This window comes from Nuphar pumila, chromosome 9, assembly GCF_984573655.1.
Source record: "Nuphar pumila chromosome 9, dmNupPumi1.hap1.1, whole genome shotgun sequence".
Classification (NCBI taxonomy): domain Eukaryota; kingdom Viridiplantae; phylum Streptophyta; class Magnoliopsida; order Nymphaeales; family Nymphaeaceae; genus Nuphar; species Nuphar pumila.
Window position 1 is genome coordinate 7,281,710 of NC_143257.1, and position 26,864 is coordinate 7,308,573.

General features: G+C 38.9%; 1 protein-coding gene across 1 annotated transcript; it reads left to right on the top strand.

Moving 5' to 3' along the window:
* Positions 1–419: 419 nt before the first annotated feature.
* On the top strand, positions 420–5,362 carry LOC149828348 (alcohol dehydrogenase-like 3). Its single transcript, XM_090017534.1, has 10 exons — positions 420–537; positions 606–742; positions 867–916; positions 1,533–1,858; positions 2,408–2,490; positions 2,772–2,847; positions 2,988–3,049; positions 3,157–3,252; positions 4,863–5,024; positions 5,115–5,362. Exons 1-10 carry the CDS (start codon positions 489–491, stop codon positions 5,235–5,237), a joined length of 1,164 nt encoding a protein of 387 aa, XP_089873660.1. The 5' UTR covers positions 420–488; the 3' UTR covers positions 5,238–5,362.
* Positions 5,363–26,864: the final 21,502 nt, after the last annotated feature.

Sequence of the window (26,864 nt, forward strand, 5' to 3'; positions counted from 1 at the left end):
ATCCATCACAATTCGGTCTCCTTAGCACATGGCATGTTGGGCCCAATTATGATATCTTACCACAAAATGCATTGTGGGTGAACACATGACCTTCAAAGATAGTGTGAACAGGATGTTCGGACCAATTGACTACCCGAGTTCAACAAGACCACCGCCCGAGATCAACAAATTCTAAAGAACTGAAGTAGAAGCAGTGAATCCAAGAAGGCCTTGCATCTTGGTAGAATGACTCGAATCGAACACCTAAGTGCAGATAATCCAGCAATAATAACTACACCTTCCATCCCCTCTCTAAAAAGGTCAAGAACTCCCCTATCATGTGGGTCATCGCCACGTTAATCTATCACATCTCGCCCTTCTGTCTGCGTCATCTCCTTCAGACACTTGCCATTCTCAAACAGCAGCTTGGCCTGTATTTAAAGGGTTGCGTACTCACGCCCTAATACAGCAGCAGAGAAGTACCAAAGGAAAAATACGTTGTACACAAGATGAATAGCGTCGCTAATGCCCCAAAAGGCAAAGTCATTACATGCAAGGGTAAACCTGCCTCTCTCTGTCTTTCTCTCTCATGGTTTTGCATATTTACTTTCGCTTCGTTGGTGCAGCTGCTGTGCTATGGGGTCCTAATCAGCCATTTATGATCGAGGATATTAAAGTCGAGCCCCCTCAAAAGTTGGAGGTTCGGATCAAGGTTTTATATACATCCATTTGCCACACCGATCTTAGTTTTTGGAAAGGCGAGGTAAGAAGAGCATAATAAGATATATAATCGACCATAATCTTTTCTTGTCTTCTTGTGTTTTTGATTTCTACTTTTGCTTGCGACAATTTATATCTCACATCGTTGCTTCCCTTTTCTTGCAAAGAATGAAGCCCAACAAAAGTTCCCGAGAATTTTAGGCCATGAAGCTGCAGGGTAAGTCGGATTTGAATCATTTGATGCCTTCAAATATTAGGCTGTGCTTGGGAGGATGGTGTCGGAGGGAGTGATAGGGGTCGGAGGTAGTTATTTGGGTTTGAGGGATTTGAGAGTTGTTTGTGAGATACCTGGATTCTAAAGAATTCCGATTGTCTCATGCTTCTTCTTCCAGCAGATTCAATGTTCGTCTTTCCTCACAGCCTCCATTCACCATGACCACCAAGGCCTCCCTATCGCCTCCATACCACCACCAATATCACCAGCCACCACCACCACCACATAGTACTTCTCACCATTTTCATACCACCACCATTGAGGCATTCACCACCACCACCTAAGCACGAAACTCTATTCCTAAAACTACTGCTGCCTCCAAACATGATCTGGAAGAAAGAGGAATTGAAAGCCGAAATCCCTGATAGGTCTTCCAACCAATAAGAAGAATCCCTGTTTACTTCAAAACCACTTCCCCTAGATTCCAGTATTTGATTTTCCCCTACTCCCTGCAAATGCGGCCTCATCCCAAACACAGACCCCCATTTCCAGTATTAGTGCAATAAAAACGACTCCAGGCATCTAACGATTGAAGGATGGTGGTTTTATGTATGTGAAGGGTCGTGGAGAGCGTCGGGGAAGGGGTCGGGGACATGAAGCCAGGAGACCAAGTGATCCCCATCTTCAATGGGGAGTGCGGCGACTGCGCCTGCTGCAAGTCCGAGAAGACGAACCTGTGCGCCAAGTACCGCGTGGATCCCTTCAGGAGCACCATGCTGAACGATGGCAGGACTCGGTTCTCCATCAGGGGGCAGCCCGTCTACCACTTCCTCTCCACCTCCACCTTCAGCGAGTACACGGTAATGGACCATGCCTGCGTGGTGAAGATCGATCAGTGCGCACCCTTGGAGAAGATGTGTCTACTGAGCTGCGGGGTGACCACAGGTACCATACTCCGACCCTGTTATGTTACTTTTCCCAAGGGTGGTGTCTGGAGACGAGGGGAGTAGACTATAGAACTGTTCAGGGTCTGACTTTTGGTGGTTAATTGCATCCATGGATCTACCATGGCCTTTAACTTAGATGTGGATATACGTTACAGTTACACCACCATCCCCATGATGCGTCCTCATCAACATCAACATCAACATCAACATCAAGCCAGTTTGCAACAGTGTCCACACCTTCAATTAAAGACTTTCACTTTTTTTTTTCATATGGGAACGGGAAAACCACCCAAGGGGTGTAAACCCGGGCGCACCCTCTTGACCCCAGGGAGCCACTGGCTTAGGCTTACTGAAGGGGAGTAACGCCCGCAGGAATCGAACCCCGAACCTCGACTGCCCATTTAACAGTCGAGGCCCGTTTCAACTAGACCACCCCCTCGGGTCTCATTAAAGAATTTCGTTTAATCCAATAAATTTACATGCCACAAATTCGAGTAGTTTTTTTTGTTCAGTAAAGGACAATTTCTTTTATTGGTTTTGGTTGCAGGGGTTGGAGCTGTGTGGAATACAGCGAAAATGGAAGCAGGAGCAAGTGTGGCAGTCTTTGGCCTAGGAGGAGTGGGCCTTGCTGTAAGTTCGGAACTATCATATCCTGCTTCCAAATATCCACTTTACTTTCTCTTCCTCGGATGAGTTTCCTAATCTTCATAGTTGCAGAAAAGGAAATATATATATATATATATATATATATATATATATATATATATATATATATATATATTGGGAAGGGAGGGGTAGGATATGCAGGGATCCCTGCTCTCTGTAAAATCTTTAGAATCGATCTAGACCCAGGTCTACCCACTTAAACTCACAACTTAAATTGTATTAATGGTTTTATATGGCTTTGTCAGGCTGCAGAAGGGGCAAGAGTGAATGGGGCCTCTAAAATAATTGGCATAGACATCAACCCTGACAAATTCATCAAAGGTGAAACATAACAATCAGCTTGTTAACATATTAGCCTGCATAAAGTACAAGTATATATTGCATGTCTTCATTGCTTATGTGCTCCTTTTGTTGATTGATCTTCTTCTATTGTTGCTGGTGCATGTTGATGGATTGAACAGCTAAAAAAATGGGAGTGACTGAGTTTTTAAACCCCGGGGATTATGATAGACCCATTCACCAGGTAAATCAAACCAACAGGGTTATAGAACAAAAAAGTTATTATTATTATTATTATTATTGTTATTGTTATCTTTTCAGACTTTGACATTCATTCTGATGAATGAGCAGGTCATTAGAGAAATGACTGAGGGAGGAGTTGACTACAGTTTTGAGTGTGCAGGCAACTATGACGTTCTGCGCGAGGCCTTTCTTTCCACGCACGATGTATGCACTTGATACCCTAACTCATCTCCCTTAAATATTAGCATGAGCAATAATTATGTGTTTTCTTATTCCTTCATCTTAAACAAATAAAAAATTGCGTCCCCAGGCTTCTGTTGCACGCGCCTTATTTTTTATAAGGTTACTGGTAGCACTAGCACAAGTTGAGAATTTTTTGCCTATAAAAAAAAAAGTTGAGAGCTTTTCTTTTTTCCAAGAAAATAAAACACATTTTTTTATAATTTTTATTGTTTAGTTAAACGTGTCATCGGATGATAAAAAGTTACCGATTCACAAACGATTCGATTGGATTCAGGAGTTTTTTAAAGAATCTGATCAATACAAGATCATCTAGTATTAAACATCTTAATCATATATATATATATATATACTACCAGATTAATAAATCTTGACATGCTATCATGTGTGCGTGTGTATGTGCATGTGTGCACCCACACCCACACCGACACCAAAGACCTTAATAAAATTATTGAATCCACTTTTCATATTACTGTCAATTCTTAGCTTTTTGAATGGGACCCATGTCTGATCCGTTGACACCATGCTATGTTTGGGAGCCTTGAATCGGGCATTGTGTTGTGGTTTCTGCCAGTGGTGTTGCTGAAACATTGTGTTGGGACTTATGTTGGCCGGTCCAACACCACATTTCGACACCTTCATAAGAAGATGTTTTTTTTGAAAGGCAAGCTTGGGTTAGGCAGACCCCCACCGGTTATTATTCAGCTTACCACTTTGTTTTGAGCCTGCAACGTCCCACCACAAGGAAAAGTGCACTGACAGCTCCTACCAACCACGCGGAGCCGGAAGCAGATCAGGTCATGCTGAACATGAGCTTTTTGAAGCTCATGCCAACATCGTGGCCGTCTGTTTGCATTTTGGATGAATGCCACGTAGCATATAACTGTTTCGTTGACTTTTTAACTTTTCAAAATACAAAATGGACGGGATGTTGGCATGAGCAAAAATGCTCATGTTCAGCATGACCTGATCTGCTTTCCGCGGAGCCGGTGTCATGGGAGAATGTTTTTGACAACTCCATCTTTCAACTAAGGATGGCAGTGGGGCGGGGCGGGAGACAAGGTCTCCACCCCCGCCCCGCCTCAAGATTAGAACCTCCATCCCCGCCTCCGTCCCCGGCGGGGATGGATTTTAACCTCCACCCCCGCCTTCATCCCCGTTTCATGTCCTCCATCCCCGGTTCAAACGGGGATGAGGCGGGGCAGGGCAGAGATGAGGCGGGAAAAAGTGACAGGGACGGGGCGGGGAAAAGGGCACGTCCATCCCTGAATGGTGATGGATTTTAACCTTCGTCCCCGCCTCCATCCCCGTTTCATACCCTTCATCCCCGGTCCAAACGGGGTGAGGCGGGGCCCCGCTTTCCCCCGGTCCACTGCCATCCCTACTTTCAACATCACACATTACCAAAACAATATTTTGGCACCACATCGGTACTGTGTTGCCATCAGATTGCAAGACTCTCAAACATACATATATGAAGAAATCAGTTCATTTCTTATTAATATATAAATATTACAGAAAAATCTGGACACGGATAGGTCCGTTTTTTTTTTTTAAATGGATTTTGTGAACAGGGCTGGGGTATGACGGTAATCGTGGGGATTCACCCTAGTCCCAAGATGCTGCCCTTGCACCCAATGGAATTGTTTGATGGCAGAGGCATAATTGGGTCTGTCTTTGGAGGCTTCAAGGGTAGGACACAGTTGCCCAGCCTAGCTCTGAGATGCATGAAAGGGGTGAGCTTAAATTCCCTTGCTACTTTTCACCTAGTGGCATATAATCTTCTCTTTACTATTTGGTAACTCTGTTATTGTGTTTGGCGTCAGGAGGTGAATTTGGAAGGGTTTATAACTCATGAGCTGCCAATGTCAGAGATCAATCAAGCATTCAAACTCTTGAACGATGGCAAGGCTCTCAGATGTCTACTTCATGTCTCCACCACTATTTAAAGACTCACGAGTCAGGCTCACTTAGATATTGTGACAGTGCACAGTATGAATGAAAAAAAAATTGTAACTTCATATTTGCATATTTGGTATTTTCTATGTGCACTAATGATAGAACTTTCGATGAAGACAGTGATATTTTGCAAACAATAAAAACAAAAACATGTTCATAACCATTAAAATTAAAAGAATGAGACTACAGCACGTCTCAAAAATGATCCCCAAGGATCAACTTTCAAGAAACCTTACAAGGTCGGTGACTAAAGAAAAAAAAAGACTAATCAAATCAACACAAAACTAAACAATATATCAAAAATATATATATAGCAAGAGGCCCTCCTGACTCAAGAATAAGCCCTTCAAATCACTCTCGAAAAGCCTAACAATATTGAAGAGTCAACCCTTCAAGTCACTCCATAAGGAAACACAATTTCAATGCATGAGTGTTTTATTAAATCTTTCACTTAGTTGTTATTGCTTAAATAAAAAGACTTCACACATCTTTAGTTCATCTTGCAGTTACTTACCACAAGGGGTACCAACCTTATGGCTGCTATCTATGAGCACCCCCGGCTATTTAAGGCGGTTCATTCACTCACTAATTTGTTCATTTTTATCTCAAGGTGGACACTAAGAGTCGACAATAGAGTTAGAGACCCTTCATCAAAGCATCCTTCTTCCTAAAAGATTGTAGTCCACTTCAAAAACTAATCGCTACAACTATAGTTCCCAAAGCCACTATGATGGTGGATTGGGTTTTAAACTTAAGAAGCAACATGGATTCACAGGGTGGTCTCCTAATAACCATGGTCAAGGATGGGATTGGGATGACCCCCTCTTTTTCGTGGTAAGGATAAGGTTCAACTTCTGAACCAAACTGTCAAGACTGCTTTCAATATCAAGTCAACTGCCCTCGGATCCCACATAGTTGCCCTTAATGCTTGTGGTTAGAGACATGGTTCACATCTGACCCTTAAAAAAAAGCTCTACAAGATGCCCCTAAGCCGTTGGGGGTAAGGGATTGGGTTCACATCTGACCCAAGTAACATGACACACCAACTACTAGTCAACCATCTAAAAGCAGATCCCTCGGGGGGTTGGTGCAGTCGCCTCATATTTCAGAGCATATGACAAATTTACTTTTACTGTTATCTTATAGTTATTATTATTAGTTCATTATTTACATGCATCTCATCGTACTTCTTAGGTACCTTCGAGTCCACACCCGAACAATAGAGATCACACTTTTGTTATGAATTTATGCCAGATACACTCGAGTCTCATTCATGGCACAATTGTTGCAACCATACATGGGAAAATTATTTGAAGCTAGCTATTGACTTTGACAGTAGCAACCACGCTTAAGAAAACGCCTGTAAGGAGTTTTTAAATTGTGCCTTAAAGATGCCGGTTCTAAAATAGCAAATGGTGCCCTGGCGTAGTTGAATGGGGCCTAGTCCGTTTGATGGGCAATTTAGGTTCAAATTCTATGGGCGTCACTCCCTGCATAAGCTGAAGCTTGGTGATTCCATGGGGTCGAAGGGTAAGCTCTTAGAGTTTTATGCTGATATGGACAGGCACCGTAGTACAGCAGGCTGAGCCAAAGTGACAAGGTCTATGTGTCTAGAGTTGTTTCTCCGAATACCAAAAATTAAAGAGTCTAGTGAATTTGGTCCAAGTCACCTAATAGGTGTAGTAGCCTAGATAGCAGTTTTTCCATGAGTCATGTGTCCAGCAGAGCCATCCAGGCTTTGGTTTGGGATCTTTGGTCTTTTGCTCATTTTCATTTAGGCGAGATTAAGCAGGCTTATGTGCCAAAGCTGAAGGCCTAGGTTCGAATCTCTTTGCTACATGGTGATTAAGAGATAACTGGTATGAGTTTTCCTAACCCCAGGGTCATGGGCTTAGAAGCAAAGGCCCCCACGACGTAGCTTCGCGCAATCACAAACACCGAAGGCAGGCCTTTTAAGCGCACAAACAACACACAACACACGTGCACGAACAGAAGCAAGAGTACGCATATACACAAGCACAAAGAAAATAAAGAGACAAGGATGCAAAAAACTTCTTTAGATACCCACTTGAAAACAAAGTACATCAAGAGGAAAAGAGAGGGTCTTAAGCCGTAAGGCCTTGTGAGGCACTTGACAGTGCCAAAGAGGTATATGCCTCAAAGTAAAAAGGTGAAAAGAACACCCACCTTGCCTTTGAAAAAGAAAGAAAGAAAAGACCCAAATCCCCGGTTACTCAAAACAGTCAAACGTGTTACTTTTAAACTGAAAGACTAAAAGCTCATAGATATCTTGTTGTGTTTATGTTGTTTTTTTGATTCACTTGAATAAAAACAGTCAAAAGTCGTGCTACTTTTACATTTGAAAGAAAAGAGCTCATGGATGCCTCCCACGTATGCTCTACGATATCTTGCTTTGTTTTAACTTTGGTTTTTTATTCACTATTGAATAAAAACAGTCAAACGTGTTGTTACTTTTACATTGAAAGACTCATGGATGCTTCCCACGTGCCCTCTTCGGTATCTTGCTTTGTTTAACTGGCTTTTTATTCTCTCTCTTTCTCTCTTTGGATGGAGAAAGCCCTTACAAATCCTGGATCCGATTAGCTATACAAATCCTGGATCCGAATAGGAAAGAGATGAATTAAAGGAAGAAAACCCTCCCTTTTGAAAGAAAGTTGAAAAATGATAAAAGGAAAGCATCATCCAGCACGATTGCAGACTCAAGCTCCATCTATTGGGAGCTTGGAACCACTCAGCCATTCATAACGAAAACGAAAACAAGTCAAAGAAAGATGTATCGCGGAAACTATTCCATATATGAAGAAATGATATCTGCAACTAATTACTAAACACAAAAACACGAAAACTATACACAAAACTCTCCCGGATCGCACGAGGATGAAAACACAAGGCCTCAGCTCTCTTCTTCCTTGATGGTCTCAAGCCTTTTCATCTCTTTCTTCCTTCTCCCACCGTCCTCCCACTCGGGCCACTCCTTAACTTCAAATTTCCCCCCGACAAGTCCCTTGCTCAACAGCATCGACCCGATCGCGTTGCCGCACTCTGCCTGCGCAACCAACTCCCTGAACTCCTTGGCCGTCATCCTCACCTTCACATGGTAAACCTTCTTCTCCTTCTCCTCTTCCTCCTCCTCCCACTCTTCATCATGGTGCAACCAGTCCTCATGATCCACCAGCTCTTCCTCTGAGAAACAGTTGCCCATCTCACCAATTCCTTGCTTCTCAACACAACCAAAGATGTATTTCTTCGTTGGTGCCTCACTTGAAACGTCCTTCAACCTCTCAATGATGAAATGCAACAAGAAACGTTGGCCACCGATTTTGCACAGCTAGTGTTTTGCTGCCCTTAACCAACCACCGAACAGACACAAATTGAAAGAAGCGTTTGGTGGCCATGTGGTGTTGGGCTTGTGGGCATTTTATAGATGTGTGGGAAAGGTCTGTGCACGCACATGAAGTTATTAATGAGGCTGTCTATCTGTCCTTAGATTGGTAGACGTTTACTGTCAGATATTTACTTCATTTTTTAGCAGCCTGTTGCCTGTGGAACTTAGTGGCCCACTGTCCAATGAAGTAATAAAATAATGAGGAAGGGTGTGCTGGGCGCGTGGCTGCGAAGGTTCGAGGAACCTCCATTGGGCAAGGTTCGGATTTAGTGGCGGTGTTTGGTTGGCAGATGAGGTGAGTTGCTTTCGTATTTGAAAAGAAGACCCCGTTACCCTTGAACCGCGTAGGGGTGTTAAAAAGCATTGAACATATGGTGGCCCACAAGATTTTTACTCGTCAAGTAGGGGTGGCTCATGAATATATCACTAAGTTGATGGTGTTTTGGTTTTAGAGCTCATACGCAACATAGATATAAGGTTAAGATCCGATCGGGCTTCAAAGCTAGAACACAAATTCATCAAACGAGCAAATCTAATTAAGGATTCAAAATCATATAAAATTAATCACCCATACAAGAAAAAACAAACAACACTACAAAAAAGAAACAAAAAAACAGTAGCACCGTTTTCAGTTCATCAATGCCTGCAGCCAAATGTTTCTCTTTCAATCACCAAGATCTGCAGCTTAAGGGAGCACCTCTATGTTGGCTTCCAATGAAGTAAGCCCTACACCAACACCTACAGTTTGCCTCTTCTTTCTCTTGTTTTCCCACTTCTCACACAATCTCAAAACATATGATTGAGCCCTAATACACCACCTTCCAAAGGAGTGCGCCCCATTAGGGTGTCCACGGGCCTGGTATACCGGGACCCCAACCAAAGCAAACCCTATAGGATCAGGGTATGGATAAATAAGAAAACCCGATTAAGACCCGGGTCTGAACTCGAAGGTCCGATTAATACATGAACCCTGGTATAGTTTGTGAAATTTTATATGAGACCTGGATCCGACCCGAGTTCCAATCAAGACCCACAAATTTTCAAAGTAAAAATGATAAAAAATATGGTTTTATCAGGTTTGGTCCGGGTTTAGTTTATGTAATTTTTATCGGATTTGGGTATGGTTTTTCTTATAATGGGCCCGATTAAACCCGAGTCCGGACCTGATACCACACCCCCAAAAGTACACGGGCAAGAAAAGGAATGCTAGAAGCGGTTAAGCATAGGATTTGCATGAATAAGTTAATTTGAAACAAAAGGCAAACCTTCATAAAACGTTAACGCTTAAGCTCCTTCTTACACTTAGCCCACAAAACCATATTTCAAAAGAGACAACCATAGACTCAAAACTATGGGCGGACCACTTTTAAATGCTCTGAACTCGGATGGTTGCCACCTGTTCATCTCTTTACCCTCAACAAATCTTAGAGTTGACTTCATTGACCATTCATGGTTGACGTAGGGAGAGGTCCCCCCGTTTTAAATAAGGATGCTTGCTTCCCCAATTTATTCATTTGATTCTCAGTCGAAAAAAAAATATTCAAATTAATGTTTATTTCAATGCAGATACAGACATTACAGTACGAATCCAGATGCGTTGTATATTGCCTCTAGGGTGTCAACGAACCTGACTGGGACCAAATCCTTTAAGGTCCGGGGTGTGGTGATAAATAAGAAGACCTTGTTAAGACAAGGGTCCAGACCCGAAGGTCTGATTAATATATGAAGCAGAGTATATATAGTTTGTGAAATTTTATACCAGACCCAGGGTCGACTCGAGTTCCTATTAAGACCCACAAATTTTCAATGTAAAAATGATAAAAGATACTACTTTACAGTGTATATAGCCCGTGTCTGGTTCATGTAGTTCTTATCAGGTTCGGGTATGATTTTTCTTATAGTTGGTCTGATTAGACCCAAGTCTAAACCTGACACAATACCCAAAAATCAGGGGCCAGATTTCACCTAGGTCCAAACCAAGCCCGACCCGTTGATACCCCTAATTGCCCCGAGACGATCAAAGTTTATTAGTTCTTTTGCAAGCTTGAGAATATATAGCCTCACTGCATACTACCTGTGGCATGGTTCCCCACTTTTAAACCCAAACACATTTTTGACATCTCAAAACAGAAGGCTTGTTCCATAATCATCAGAATAGCCTTTTGAGCTATCTGTTTGAAAGAAAAAAAAAATATTAGGACCAGGGCCGGCTGGCCTCTTTGAGATTTGAAGCCACCACCTAGAGCCTTCTGTTTTGTAGGGGCCTCCAAATTTTAGATTTCAAAGAGAAAGAAACTAGGGATGGCAGTGGGGCGGGGGACAAGGTCTCCACCCCCGCCCCACCTCAAGATTTTATCCTCCACCCCCACCTCCATCCCCGGCGGGGAATGGATTTTATCCTCCATCCCCACCTTCATGTCCTCCATCCCCGGTTCAAACGGGGTTGAGGCGGGGCGGGGATATTGCAGGAAAAGTGGTCGGGACAGGGATGAGGCGGGGATCGTGGCGGGGACGGGGCGGGACGGGGAAAAGTGCACGTCCATCCCTGCCTCCACCCCCGAACGGGGATGAATTTTAACCTTCGTCCCCGCCTCCATCCCCGTTTCATACCCTTCATCCCCGGTCCAAACGGGGCGAGGCGGGGCTCCGCTTTCCCCCCGGTCCACTGCCATCCCTAAAAGAAACGATCAAAAACACTCTCTCCATCCCAAAAAGCATATCATAAACGCCTTGCAGAGGTGTGCCCAAAGAACCGAACCAAAAATCCTTGCTTTCGGAAGCAAACCTCTGAAACCTATGGAGAATGCTCTTCAGGAAGTGTGTCGTGATAGCTCATCTCCGCACGACTCAAGAACCATAAAGCCTCGAAGATGTATCCCTCAGGTGTGTAATTGTGGTTCATCAACACTTTTCACTGAGAGATAAATCCTGGTTGATGGAATTGCAGCTTGTTCTTGTGTTTCTAGCATCGTTCTTCTTATGGGGTAGTAATAGTTTTCTTTGATTTCTCAGGGCAGTAACGTTTTGGCTGTGTTGGTCTTGGGCACTTTGTCTTTTCAGATGGTACCACTTCTAAGTTGATGTCCGTACATGAGGACAATGGCTTAATTACAAGCCTAAGTTGATGGCAACCACATTGCATAAGTTGACCCTCCTGACTCGAGAGTCAACCCTTCAAATCACTCTAGAAAAGACTAACAATACTGAAGAGTCGACCCTTTAGGTCACTCCACAAGAAAACACAATTTCAACGCATGAGTGTTTTATTGAATCTTTCACTTGGTTATTATTGCTTAAATAATGAGCACCCCAGGCTATTTAAGGAGGTTCATTTACTCACTAATTTGTTCATTTTTACCCCCAGGGTGGACGTTGAGAGTCAACACTAGAGTTTGAGACCCTTCGTCAAGGCATCTTTCTCCCTAAAAAATTGTAGTCCACTTCCAAAACTAATGGCTACAACTATAGTCCCCAAAACCACTATGGTCATGGATTGGGTTTTAGACCGAGAAGCAACATGGATTCACAGGGTGGTCTCCTAATAACCATGGTCAAGGATGGGATCCTCAACCCAAAAGCAAATAATGGATCCACGGGAAGGTCCCCTCTCCTCCGTGCTAGGGATCAGGTTCAACTTATGAACCAAACTGCCGGGACTGCTTCCACTAGCAAGTCAACTACCCTTGGATCCCACATAGTTGCCCTTAATGTTTGTGGTCGAAGACATGGTTCACATCTGACCCTTAAAAGAGCACGGATCTACGAGATGCTCCTAAGCCGCTGGGGTAAGGGATTGGGTTCACATCTAACCCACGTGATAGGACGTACCATCTACTAGTCAACCGTCTAAAAGTAGATCCCCCAGGGTTGGTGCAGTCACCTCATATTTCAGAGCATGACAAATTTTTTTTTTACTGTTATCCTATGGTTATTATTATTAGTTCATTATTTACATGCATCTCATCGTATTTCTTAGATACCTTCGAGTCCACACCCGACAAGAGAGAGCACACTTCGGCTCTACAACCCTCTCATCTATGCTATTTAATCAATTCATTACAAATAACTCATCGCATTATATAAGCATATTCATGCCTAGAAGCACACGATAACATGCACATATACTATGCAATAAACATAAAATCGTACATCAATTATGTGTGCTTCATTGTATAAACAGGGCCCTTTAGACCAAGCCAAAACCTTAAGGCCACCAAATAATAACATGCAATCATTCTCCACTTGGTCCTTTAGACCTCATATCATGTCAAAACAATGCAAAAAGTCAAACCTCAGTGCCACCAAAATAACAGAATGCGGGCATCCTCCACTTGGTCTTTTTCACCTCACATCATTTAATATAGTATGCACATATACCATTTATGCTAGAGACAAATAATAAAGTATGCTACTACGACAAAATCTAGACCAAACTTCAATTTCATCATTAAACCAAATTAATATTAAATTAAGCTCAAACTGACCTAGGACATGATACATACTAGGATCCAATACATACACAACAATATCAAAATAAATTTTTCATATTAATTATAAAATTCATGCTAAAGTTAAAACAAAAACTGATTTTGTATAGTCACATAATATTTGCTGAAAATCATATTATATATACACATACTATATGTTGAAAATCAAAATCTTAAAAACAGATTTTTAATAGTATATGCTAAAAATCATATTACATATATACATACTGCATGTTGAAATCCAAATCGCAAAATCAGATTTCGCACAATACATGCTGAAAATCAAATTATATATACCCATACTACATGCTGAAATCTAAATCTCAAAAGCAGATTTCATATAGTAAATGTTGAAAATCAGATTACATATACATATACTGAATGCTGAAATTCAAATCCTAAGAACAGATTTCACATAGTATATACTGAAAATCATATTATATATACATATATTACATGCTGAAATCCAAATCCCAATAACAAATTTCACAAAATAAATGCTAAAAACCGGATTACATAAACACATACTATATGTTGAAATCCAAATCCCAAAAATTGATTTCACATAGTACATGTTGAAAACTAGATTGCATATAATGTAACGCCCCAAATATTTAACCCAAAAATTTTGAATAATTTTTTTTTCAAAAATCACAGCGAAAATGTTTTATTAATCCATCAGTCAAATAATTTGGGCGGATTACAGGTGATAGCACATACTCAATAACATTAGGCGAATTAAAATCTTGCCTTGGAATCTTACAAGTCATAAATAACAAATTTAATGAATTTCTTAAAGTTAGAGTTCCTCAGATAATCCACAAAAGATATGGTCTCATGGCTCAGTCCGCAGAGACGACTGCAATTGCCTATCTTTATCTGTTTCCTAAAAATATTAATTCAGAAGGGGTCAAACTACTCCGTCTGAGTAAAAAGCATTATATCAATATGAATGTGCTCAGTGTCATGTGTACAAGTATATGTGCAACACATTGATATAAGCAATGCCAACCATTCAAACAAATTCTGAATGTACAGTTCACTACTTACAAGCATTTCATGATTTATTACATAAAGAAAAATATCAATGAATGTCACATCATATGAATGAATCACATTTAGGTGATCACATTTTGAATGTAAAGGAAAATATTGCGAAGCTATGCATCACACAAGTGAATCACAATCATACCATAACAAATGCAACATCAAGCATTGTGTCTATACTTGAAGACTTTTAAAAGTATACTGACTTTATATTTTTCTTGTTAATTACCTTATAGGTACACACATGCATTCGACATCGTATCAGACCGAGACCATACAGGGGTCTATTATTTAATAACCCGTATGACTAGCCGTACGAATATCCAAACACTACAAGAAATTTGCAGATTAGCGACAGACATAATCCATCGCAAATCCATCACTGAACAGTTTAGTGACGAATAACTTTCATCGTAATTTTCTAGTCGCTAATTAGCAATAAAAAATATTTGTCGCTACTTCCGTCGCTAATTTGCGACAGATTAGCAAATGCCATGATTCATCGCGAGGCCATCGCTAATTCGTAGGGATTTAGTTTTACAATAGATGCACATCTGTCGCTAATTCTGTAGCTATTGTAGCGACAGATTATAATCCATCACAAAATATCAACCGATTCAGTTTTGTGAGGGATAAATATTCGTCCCTAATCTGTTGCTAAATTAGAGGTCGATACTAATCATCGATGGATATTATCTATCGCTAAATCATTGTAAAAATTTTAAAAAATAAAAACAATTTGTTTGAAATATAAATATCGAGAAAAATTTTCTCGTTATACAATTTATATATCCTATGTATAAAAAACAAAGTCCATATAAAAAATACATATACAAAGCAGGTAAAACAAATTTAACACAAGTTACAAGGGAAAAAAATTATCGATCCACCATAATCCTCGCTAAGTTTTAATTATTTACAAGCGAACATATACAAAGAATTTCGTTTGAAACAATAAGAAGGTGCAACAAATTCAACACATGAATCTAATCATCGCCAAGATTCAGAGCATCATCCTCTTTATTGTCTCGATCTGCCCCTTCATCCATGCCTCCATCAACTCCTCTAAACTGATTATCTCCAGCATCCTACAAGAGAACCGAAAGGTTAGTATTGATAAACAAAATATAATGAAATAAATTATATGCAATGCACCTAATCTAAGGCAATCAAAGTAACATAGATGAATGACACATCGACTAGCAATAAAGTGAAGGACATTAACAGAATTCAGATATGTGTTCTAAGGCTGACAAAAAATTTTTATAGTGATTCAATCATGAAAATATATGTTCTAAGGTTGTCAAAAAAATGTCATAGTGATTCAAGCATGAATATATGGTTTATAAGGCTGTCAAATAAATGTGTTATGTATCACAATCATGCATATATATGTTATAAGGCAGTAAAAAAACTTTCATAGAGATGAAATCATGCTTATATGTGCTTTAAGGTTGTCCAAAAACTTTTATAGTGATTCAATCATGCATATATGTGTGATAATGCAGACAAACAATTTCATAATGATGAAATCATGCTTATATATGTGTTTTAAGGTTGTCAAAAAACTTTCATAGTGAATCAATCATGCATATATGTGTTCTAAGGTTGTCAAAAAACTTTCATAGTGATTCAATCAAGCACATATGTATTATAAGGCAGTCAAAAAACCTTTATAGTGATAAAATCATGCTTATATGTGTTCTAATATTGTCAAAAAACTTTCATAGTGATTCAATCATGCATATATGTGTTATAAGGCAGTCAAAAAACTTTCATAGTGATGAAATCATGCTTATATGTGTTCTAAGGCTGTCAAAAAACTCTCATAGTGATTCAATCATGCATATATGTGTTATAAGGTAGTCAAACAAATTTATAGTGATGAAATCATGCTTATATATGTGTTCTAAGGTTGTCAAAAAACTTTTATAGTGATTCAATCATGCATATATATGTTCTAAGGTTGTCAAAAAACTTTTATAGTGATTCAATCATCCATAAATGTGTTATAAGGCAGTTAAAAAACTTTCATAGTGATGAAATCATGCTTATATGTGTTCTAAGGTTGTCAAAAAACTTTCATAGTGATTCAATCATGCATATATGTGTTATAAGGCAGTAAAAAAACTTTCATAGTGATGAAATCATGCTTATATGTATTTTAAGGTTGTCAAAAACTCTCATAGTGATTCAATCATGCATATATGTGCTATAAGGCAGTCAAACAATTTCATAGTGATGAAATCATGCATATATGTGTTCTAAGGTTGTCAAAAAACTTTTATAGTAATTCAATCATGCATATATGTGTTCTAAGGTTGTAAAAAAACTTTCATAGTGATTCAATCATGCATATATGTGTTATAAGGCAGTCAAAAAACTTTCATAGTAATGAAATCATGCTTATATGTATTTTAAGGTTGTCAAAAAACTTTTATAGTGATTTAACCATGCATATATGTGTTATAAGGCAGTCAAAAAACTTTTATAATGATGAAATCATGCTTATATGCGTTCTAAGGTTATAAAAAAACTCTCATAGTGATTCAATCATGCATATATGTGTAATAAGGTAGTCAAACAATTTCATAGTTGTGAAATCATGCATATATGTATTCTAAGGTTGTCAAAAAACTTTAGTAGTGATTCAATCATGCATATATGTGTTCTAAGGTTGTCAAAAAACTTTCAAAGTGATTCAAGCATGCATATATGTGTTATAAGGCAGTCAAAAAACTTTCATAGTGATGAAATCATGCTTATATGTGTTCTAAGGTTGTCAAAAAACTTTTATAGTGATTCAATCATGCATATATGTGTTATAAGGCAGTCAAAAAACTTTCATAGTGATGAAATCATGCTTATATGTGTTCTAAGGTTGTCAAAAAACTCTTATACTGATTCAATCATGCATATATGTGTTATAACGCAGTCAAACAATTTCATAGTGATGAAATCATGCATATTTGTCTTCTAAGGTTGTCAAAAATTTTTATAGTGATGAATTCATGCATATATGTGTAATAAGGTTGTCAGAAAACTTTCATAGTGATTCAAGCATGCATATATGTATTCTAAGGCAGTTAAAACACTTTCATAATGATGCAATGATGCTCATATGTGTTCTAAGTTTGTCAAAAAACTTTCATAGTGACTCAATCATGCATACATATGTTATAAGGTAGTAAAAAACTTTTATAATGATAAAATCTTGCTCATATGTGATGAAATCATGCATATACTAGCTTGAAATCTAACGACATGAAACAAATGACATGAAACTTTCATACCTGACAAGCACCTACCGACGAAGTTCTCCTGTCCCCAAAAAAGCTGCACAACTCATTACAAACAACGTCGAAAATGACTTCAAGTAAAAAGTCACGCACGGTATCCTTAACAAGCTGGCAGACACCATCCCAAGAATTAGCAGGGTTAATCGGGCACTGGGAGTTGATGTAGTGAATCCTAATAATTTGACCTACCAGATAACCTGACCTGATAGTAAAAGAGTCATGCCCCTTTTACTATAGTGGATCATCTATTCCACCAGATGCTTTTATTGCTGCAATCTTTATATTGTGCAGCATGTCTGCAAATCGACCGACAACCATCTTCTGCCACACCCGCCTTGCGTCCTGCTCCTCCTTCGCAGTCGCAAAGCGATTCGAAGCCTACAAATAATTTCAGAAAGTTAGTATACATGACTGTAACAAAAAATTAAATATGAAACACATTAGCTATGATAAACGATTGTATATCATGAATGAGGACCACAATCTGTCCAACACCTCCTTCGGGTACTCTTTCCATTGAGCGACCGATCCTAGAAGATGTTGAACTAGTGACTGCTTAATTTCTCGTATTACTTCTTGTGGCTCGAACCTCGCGCTGAACATGAATTGGTGCACATTAACAATCGACTATCGATATACACTATTTATAAGATAAGTAGTGGATAGGTGAAAATAAAATACTTATGATCGACTATCAATATACATTATTTGAATGAGTCATCGTGTGTCAGACTGAGAAGACTCTGCATCCGACATTGTCTCATGATGTGTATGAATAGCTGGTGTAGGTGGGGCATGTGCAGGCGAAGCATCATCTATAGAAAAATGAGTTAGAAATTCACACAATGCATATTTAAATTAATCAAGTATATAATTATTTAAATGATATACCTATCGAAGCATTACATGAAGATGAAGGCTGAGACTGGCTATCATGACCTCCACTTGATCCTCGACCACTGGGTGCTCGACAACTGTGACCTTCACGGACCATATTCTAACAAATAAAAATGTTATTTGGATTAGTTTAATAACTCTTGATCTTATCATGGACATGACATATGCATAAAATATAAAGATTTAAAGGTCCTATATGAATCAATTTTATAACTATGCATGTACATGAATATGCATGAAATGTAACATGATATGCAATTCTATGAACATGGATACCTAATCAAATAAAAAATAACTTCATGCAAGCATGCATACAGTCACATCAAACATTGCAATATATTCAAATCATTCATATCACAACAATGTCAAACATGTACCTGGAGCAAACACACTCCAATATTTCGCTAACTATAACCATGACTAGCATGGTCTCCGAAATACAAACATAAGAGCTTATGAGAAAGTGATGTGGTATGTATTACAAGATGTATTTCACTAACTCGAGTATGCTTCCTCGTCACTTGTTTGACTTTCATATTTTTCTTCTTCCTCCTCATCCTCTTCGTCTTCTTCTTTATTGGGAACCCATCCACTTGATATATCATTTGGATCATATTCTTTCATACGTGTGTCATCAGACAATGGAGATTTAACATGCAGATCATGCGTGACATCGTGACCATAAGAGAAGTCATACATATCATCTGATTGATAATAATCATCCTCTTCAACAATCTTGTCTTCTTGTAACTGATCATACTCGGGGTATAGTTTAGACTTCACCTTACAAACCGCCCACCATTCATTTCTATCTGACTTTCTTGTATTCAGATATGAAGTATAGTAGACTTGTTGAGCTTGCGAGGCTTATATGAATGGTTCATATATTCCAAACCTTGATTTATGATTCACCTCCACAATGCCTGAGGCTTTTTCGACTCTTGTTGCTGTGAGATCAAACCAATGATACTTGAATAAAGTTACCCTATTATTTATGCCTAAATTAACTCCATTATTTCTTCTATAACACCATAGTAGTCATGTTCATTTTCACCGTAGTTGCTACCCTTGATACACACGCCACTATTCATCATTGACTTGTTTACACCGTAGTCTTTTGTATGGAATCGATAACCATTTACGATGTATCCGTTGTAACATTGCACAACTTTGGTTGGAACACTTTGTAAATCACATATTCCTTGGTTATTAACACCACCATGGCGGACCTACAAGCATAAATAATGACTGTGATTATGACCAATTAAGTAACATATTGTTGTTTACACAGAAAGAATGCATGTCATTGTCCTTACCAACTCTTTCAACCATGCTACAAACTTATTTTCACGTTGTTTCCGTAATTCTGAATCAGTGAGATATGAAAGTTCTCTTCGCAAATCCTGATCAAATCATCTACACTTAACAAATAATTATATTACCGAACTATGTACGTACATAGAAAACTTAGTGTAACATATTAAATATATTTACTCGATGTAGGGGTCGATCACTGAGCAATTAAAAATGATATAGATTTGTGATGCATCTTGCTCTCGATCTTCCAAGAGTCTTGACTAGTAATTGCCAAAGGCATGCTCAAGTAGTTTAAATATCGATAGTTTTTCAACCACAGTAACTTGTTCTCCATCATCATTACGAGGTGGGTAAGTGTAACTTGTTGGAATGTGAGGTTTAAAGTACATAGATGAGAAATTTAAAATCTCTTCTAAAGTGTACGCCTCACAAATTAAACCCTCCACTCTTGCTTTATTCTGAACCTTTTTTTTGACGTCAAACATGCATCTGTCAACAATATACATCTCATAATACAATAAATTCCTAATAGCATTAAAGAGAAAAATATAAAAAAAAATACCTTACAAATGGGTACATCCACCGATATTGCACAGGACCACCAACCCTAAGTTCATATGGCAAATGTTTGATCACATGTTACATAACATAAAAAACTGCTGGCAGAAATATCTTCTCTAGCTGACAGATAGTAGTGACGACAAAATCTTCAAGATTCTTTACCTCAGTTACTATAACTTCTGATACACACAATGTTCTAAAAAATCTACTCAACTCGGATAATACCCCATATATAGGTTTATCTAACATATAATAGAATGCTAGGAGAATCAACCGTTGCATAATGACATAACAATCATGGCTCTTTAACCCATATAATTGTCTCTTGTCTATCTTCACAGCCCCAACAATGTTAGAGACGTATCCATCTGGAAATCTCAACTGTCTCAACTATTGACATACCTGCTTTACTTGATCTGGTCCAAGCACATACCTTGCCTTTGGTTTCAGTACTTTGCCATTGTATTCTTTGAGTTCCAATTCTAGTCTTTTATATATTACTTTTAAATCCATACGGGCCTTCAGATTATTCTTCATTTTCCCTTTGACATTCATTACTGTATTGAACACATTATCAAATACATTTTTCTCCACATGCATCACATCCAAATTATGTTGTATCAATAAGGTCGGCTAATATGGTAGTTCCCAAAATATAGATTTCTTTGTCCAATTATGATCCTTGTCAAATCCAAGGAAGGGTGTCAGACTACGGGCATCTGTCAGTCCATATGAAAAGTATCATAATCGTCTTAAAATATCTATGCCAGACAACCATGTAGGTGGATCTTCCATTTCAGTTGTGCCTGCTCGAAATACATTCCTTTGTCGTCGGAACGGATGCTCACTGAGTAGAAATCGACGGTGACAATCAAACCAGCACGACTTTCTTTCATGCGTCAATCTAAAAGATTTTGTATCCTCTATACAGTACGGACATGCCAACCTCCCATGTGTGCTCCAACCAGATAACATATCATATGCAGGGAAGTCAGTGATTGTCCATAGAACAAAACTTTCATATTAAAGTTTTATTTTTTGTGAGCATCGTATGTGCGAACTCCGTCATCCCATAATATTTTCAGCTCATCAATCAATGATATTAAATATACATCAAGATTTTGGCCCAGAAAGATCAGACCAGGGATCAATAGAGACAAGAAAAGATTTTCACGCTTCATACACATGCTTGGAGAAAGGTGGTATGGGGTGACAAATACTAGCTAACACTAGTATGAGGTTGATCTACCCCGAAATGGATTAAATTCATCTGTACATAAACCTAGCCTAACATTTCTTACTTCCATTGCGAAGGTCTAATGAGTACGATTAAAGTACTTCCAGGCTTCCGCGTCAACCGGATGCATGATCTTGTCTTTATCATGTCGAACTTTATTTGCATGCCATCTCATGTATTTAGTTGTCCGCAAAGACATATGTGATCATTGTAATCTAGGGGTGAGAGGGAAGTAGTGGAGTGACTTGTATGACACTTCTTTTGACCTCATGCTACTATTGTCTCTTGTCTTTGGCTTGAACCGAGGATGCCCACATGACGAACATGCAATGATTTTTGATATGCTATTTTCTTGATCTTTGAAATACAACATGCAGTGATTTGAACAAACATCTATCTTTTGATATCTCATACCTAGAGCGTTGACCATAACCTTCGCATGGTAGAAATTTTATGACAATTTCTCATCTTTGGGCAACATACTCTTCACAATAGAGCATAAACGGTCAAAACATGATTAACTCAAATTATACCCTGACTTCAAATTCAGTAGTTGAAGAACTGCAGACAAGATAGTGTGACTCTCGCAACCATTCCAAAGTAGCTCATCAGCATCTCTAAGTAAGTCACAAAATTTACTAGCTGCATCATTTGTTGCTTCTTCTTCTACCCAAGTTGGTACATCACTAGGAGCCATAGCAGAACCTAGTTCTGGTCTTGTGGTATCAAATATCAAATTCATATATGGATTAATGTGCACCACATCCACCCGTGCGTCAAAATTATTCTAAAATTCTTCACCATTAAGTATCTAATTTTGATAATCATTCACAAAACCCTTCTTGTGTATGTGATGTCTAACATTATAAGGTTCTACAAATCGATTGTTCTTACACATTATGAAGGGGCACCTGATTCGACCAGTAGGATCCACTGTACTAACACTTGCCATTGCAAATTCAATAAAACTGTCAACATCATCCATATATTCAAGCGATACCTCATTGTCAACTATCCTACGATACATCCATTCACTGTTTGTAGTCATTTTGTCCTATGATGTTACAAATATTATCATAACCAGTTAAAAGAGAATCATAAGAATGCTCTAATTTAAAAAATATCTAATTTATCATGCATTGATAGTGGATGTAATGATTTGATATATATCACACACGCACACACACACACACACACACACATATATATATATATATATGATGTCATTCAATTACAAGAACTATGATGCATGCATTGATAACTTAATATTTTCATCTGCAAAACTATCATATCATATTTACACTCATCACAAGGATATTTAGAATAATGAAATCACATTCATTAACATGATACATTCATTTGGAGCATATTTTCATGATACAATTTTACATGAAAGGCATAATCAAATTGAAAATAACTTCATGCAAGCATGAATACAATCACATCAAACATGGCAATACAATCACTCATTCATACCACAACAATGTCAAACATGTATCTGCAACAAACACACTCCAATATCTTGCAAACTACTACCATGACTAGCATGAAATCTGAACTCAAAAAATAAGAGCACTTCTATTTTCATACATTCAAATCATGCTCAGCATGATCTCCGAACTCTAACAAAGCAGTCCTAGATATCCACAACTAAGTGAGTGTGTGAACACAAAAGTGCTGCATCCAAGAAATTAAATAACTTGTGATGTGCCTGCATCACTTACTCACCACAGATTTTTACCCGATTTGCATGCTTTTGCCTTTGCATTTTTCTTATTTCTTTTTGCATGGCATTTTTAGACGCATGCGATGCTTAGCACTAAGCATCGTGTAATTAGCTCAGTTACGTACCTGCAAAGCACAAATATATAAATAGAGGATTGGACTGCAATGCCTTTTTTATGGGTGTGTCATCGGCTGAAATGTTGGCTCACGACACAATGCAGTGAGGCAAGCGATGGATTACCATAGCCGTGCACTCTGTGTGTGATGGATTGTCGTAGCTTGCATGAAGCGTCAGAAGTTTGCTGGAACTCTAAAGGCAATTTCTCATCTCAGCTTAGTGACCCCAGGTCAGGTGAGGCCACCCACTGAGTTTAAGCATATCAATAAGCGGAGGAAAAGAAACTTACAAGGATTCCCCTAGTAACAGCGAGCAAACCAGAAATAACCCAGCTTGAGAATCGGTAGGCTTCTCCTACCGAATTGTAGTCTGTAGAAGCGTCTTTATTAACAGACTAGACCCAAGTCACATGGAAGGGGGCACCGGAGAGGGTGAGAGCCCCATCGTGTCTAGACCCTATCGCACCACAAGGCGCTGTCAATGAGTCTGGTTGTTTGGGGGTCATCGGGTCGTCGACACATGGAACACAACGACGTCGGTGCTCAGGGGTCATCTGCGGTGGCACACGACACACGACGACATCAGTGCTCGAGGGTCATCAATGGTGGCACATGACAACGAGAGATGGAGTGAGGGAAGAAGGAAGAGGTGAAGGAGAGGGCGGCGGGCGGCGATCGACGGGTGACAGACGATGAGCGATGAGCAACAAAATAAAACAAAGGGAAAAGAAAGAGGCTTAGATTAGGGTTTTACAGGAAATTTAGCGACAGAAAAAATCTGTCGCAAATGCCATCATAAATTTGTGACAGAGTAGCGATGAAAAAATGGTGTCGCTCATCCATCGCGAAGTTGCGACGGAGTGTGAGATAGAATTTGTCCGTCGCTAATTTGTTGTAAATTTGCGACAGCGTTTACTACGATTTTTTTCCATCATAAATTCTATAACTAATTCCAATTTTAGGAACGAATAGTTTTCTCTCGCTAATCCATCACAACATTGCGATGGATTATTTCTGTCACTAAATAATGTTTTTCTTGTAGTGAAAGGGGACAATCCATGACCGAGAGAGTAGTCCCCAGTGGCTAAAACTAGAAGTAGGATGCACCCTATTAACTTTTGCAGAAGACTTTGATATAGCACCTAGGATACATTGGTAGTCATGGCCCTCTAACTCTGAGGACTGGAGACCGGGTGAGACGCCTAGCTCTCATAAAAATATAATTATCCCACTGAGCTTGTACCATCTACCCTCTCCAAGGTAGACCATGGGTCCGGTAACATACACCGTCTTTCAAGTGTACCCAGAACCCTGAGAAATCAGTAACATATACCGTTTTCAGGTATACCCAGAATCTTGAGAAACCAGTAACATATACTGTCTTTCAAGTATACCCAAAATCTCGCACTTAGGTTATATGTGCATATATTATATTTTGTTTATTTCTTAGTGTGAGTCATAGCACCACCAGGGATTTTCAAAATCCCAACCCACACTCGGGGTGATATCAATGTATGCACATACCAAATCAATGCCCAATAGACACCAACAATAATTCTCCTGAGTCGAGTACTTATACTTGCAGTATTTTAAAACTTTATTTTTAAGCTAGTGTGTATGTTTTGTACCCCACTGATCATGCACTCACATGACATGTCTCAAGTATAACTTCTCATAAGTACTTGTATGACACTATAAAGGTTTTGCGAAACCCCAAGCTCGGTTTTGAGCTTTCACATGATCACAACATGGCAAATATCCTTTATTAGACAAATTTTTGCAGAACAAGCATATATCAACCAACACAAAACATGTTATAATATTTGCATGCAATCACAATTCAATTTATATGTGAATCAATTAGCATCATAAGTGCCCCTATGGCACCACAAGGGTTCTGCATGCTCAATTTTAATTTTATACTATCGTGTCCATGTAGTTTTTTCTTAATTATGCAAATATAACAAAATTTGCATTTAACATGTGGTTCCTGCATTGAACATTGGTCACAACATTCATATGTCAACCACTTAAAAAAATGACATGCAACATGTATACGTCATTGATATCTCATTCATTTTCCACATTCATCAACACATAACATTCTTTTTATAAGCATATAATAAAAATCATCATGATATTTAAACATATGCACTGCAATGAGTTTTGCCATAACCAATGTATGTGCACATTAGTGGGTTTCCTACCTACTATGAGTATGTGCATAATAGTGAATCTCTGATGTGATATATTTTTCACTTTCAGGGAAGTAACAAGTACAATTGTCATTTTCTATACTTTACAAACTCAAGAATGAGATAAACATATATTTCAGGAACAAATAGTGAAATGTGCAACTTTTGCAAAACTGTGTCTGCATATACTATGACAGCCAAAACCATCCAAATTTCTATTTTTCTTTAGATTGACAAATAGAACAAGAATACATATACAATTGAGGTTTTGTGAACTTGAGCATTTTATCATTTATAAGACCGTGCCAAACCTTTTGTCTCTCAAAATATTTTGTCACATATATATATATATATATATATATATATATATATATATATATATATATATATATATATATTCTTTAAACTGTAGTGGGGCTGCAATGAGTCATAGACCTGCTCACAGTCTGTGGTAGCCACAACAGTCATAGACCTGCTCACAGTCTGTACTGAACACTTATAAGTGCTCGCATAACCCATAAAGGGTGTGCGGAACTATATGCTCATATACGCTCATTTCCATCCCATGATAGCCAGATAATAGAATAACTGATCTTACAACATTTTATCGGGTTTCAACCAGAACGATTACCGTTGCAGAGTGTACAACCATAGTTTAAGCATACTCAAATTTAAAAGAACTCTGTTTCCATCTATCTATCTCTCTCTCTCTCTCTCTCTCTCTCTCTCTCTATATATATATATATATATATATATATATATATATATATATATATATATATATATATATATATATAGTTTTCCACATATACATATGTTGACAGGGGAACTGGCTGACCGCTACCCTTCCTAGTGCACACCCGTCACTAAGTGAACGCCCATCGCCTTGACACTTGATAGTATATACCACCAGATTCAAAGAGGTATGCCCGGCTGCGGCAGACCTGCTGTCTACCATAACCCACAACCTACATCACACCCTCGTCACTTGTAGTGCTAGCAGCACCAGTAGCACCTGTAATGCTAACAGTGCCAGCAACATCTGCAGGGAGCGACACACTCTGCTGTGCAAGCAACATCCAATACATGGCCCGCGCACTTCCTGTCACACCGAGTCAACCCAGATCAGGTTGGGAGCAGGTCGACCGACATGGTCGGGTATGTCCATGGTCGTGAAGGCACCAAGAAATGAGGTTGGGGTCAAGCCGACCCTTGCCCATTCTCCATTTCCATCTCATCTCTCAATAGATACATTTTTTTTTGCAAGAATACAGTTGCAATTCATTGCACATCGAGGAATATTGTAACAATGGCTTCATGGTCCACTTA

What these genes read in the sequence shown, in the direction of transcription:
- LOC149828348 (XM_090017534.1), top strand. Translation starts at nt 489, where the DNA reads ATGAATAGCGTCGCTAATGCCCCAAAAGGCAAAGTCATTACATGCAAG. An exon ending in CAAAGTCATTACATGCAAGG is followed by an intron (nt 538 to 605) that starts GTAAACCTGCCT and finishes TCGTTGGTGCAG; the next exon opens with CTGCTGTGCTATGGGGTCCT. An exon ending in GAGCTGCGGGGTGACCACAG is followed by an intron (nt 1,859 to 2,407) that starts GTACCATACTCC and finishes TTTTGGTTGCAG; the next exon opens with GGGTTGGAGCTGTGTGGAAT.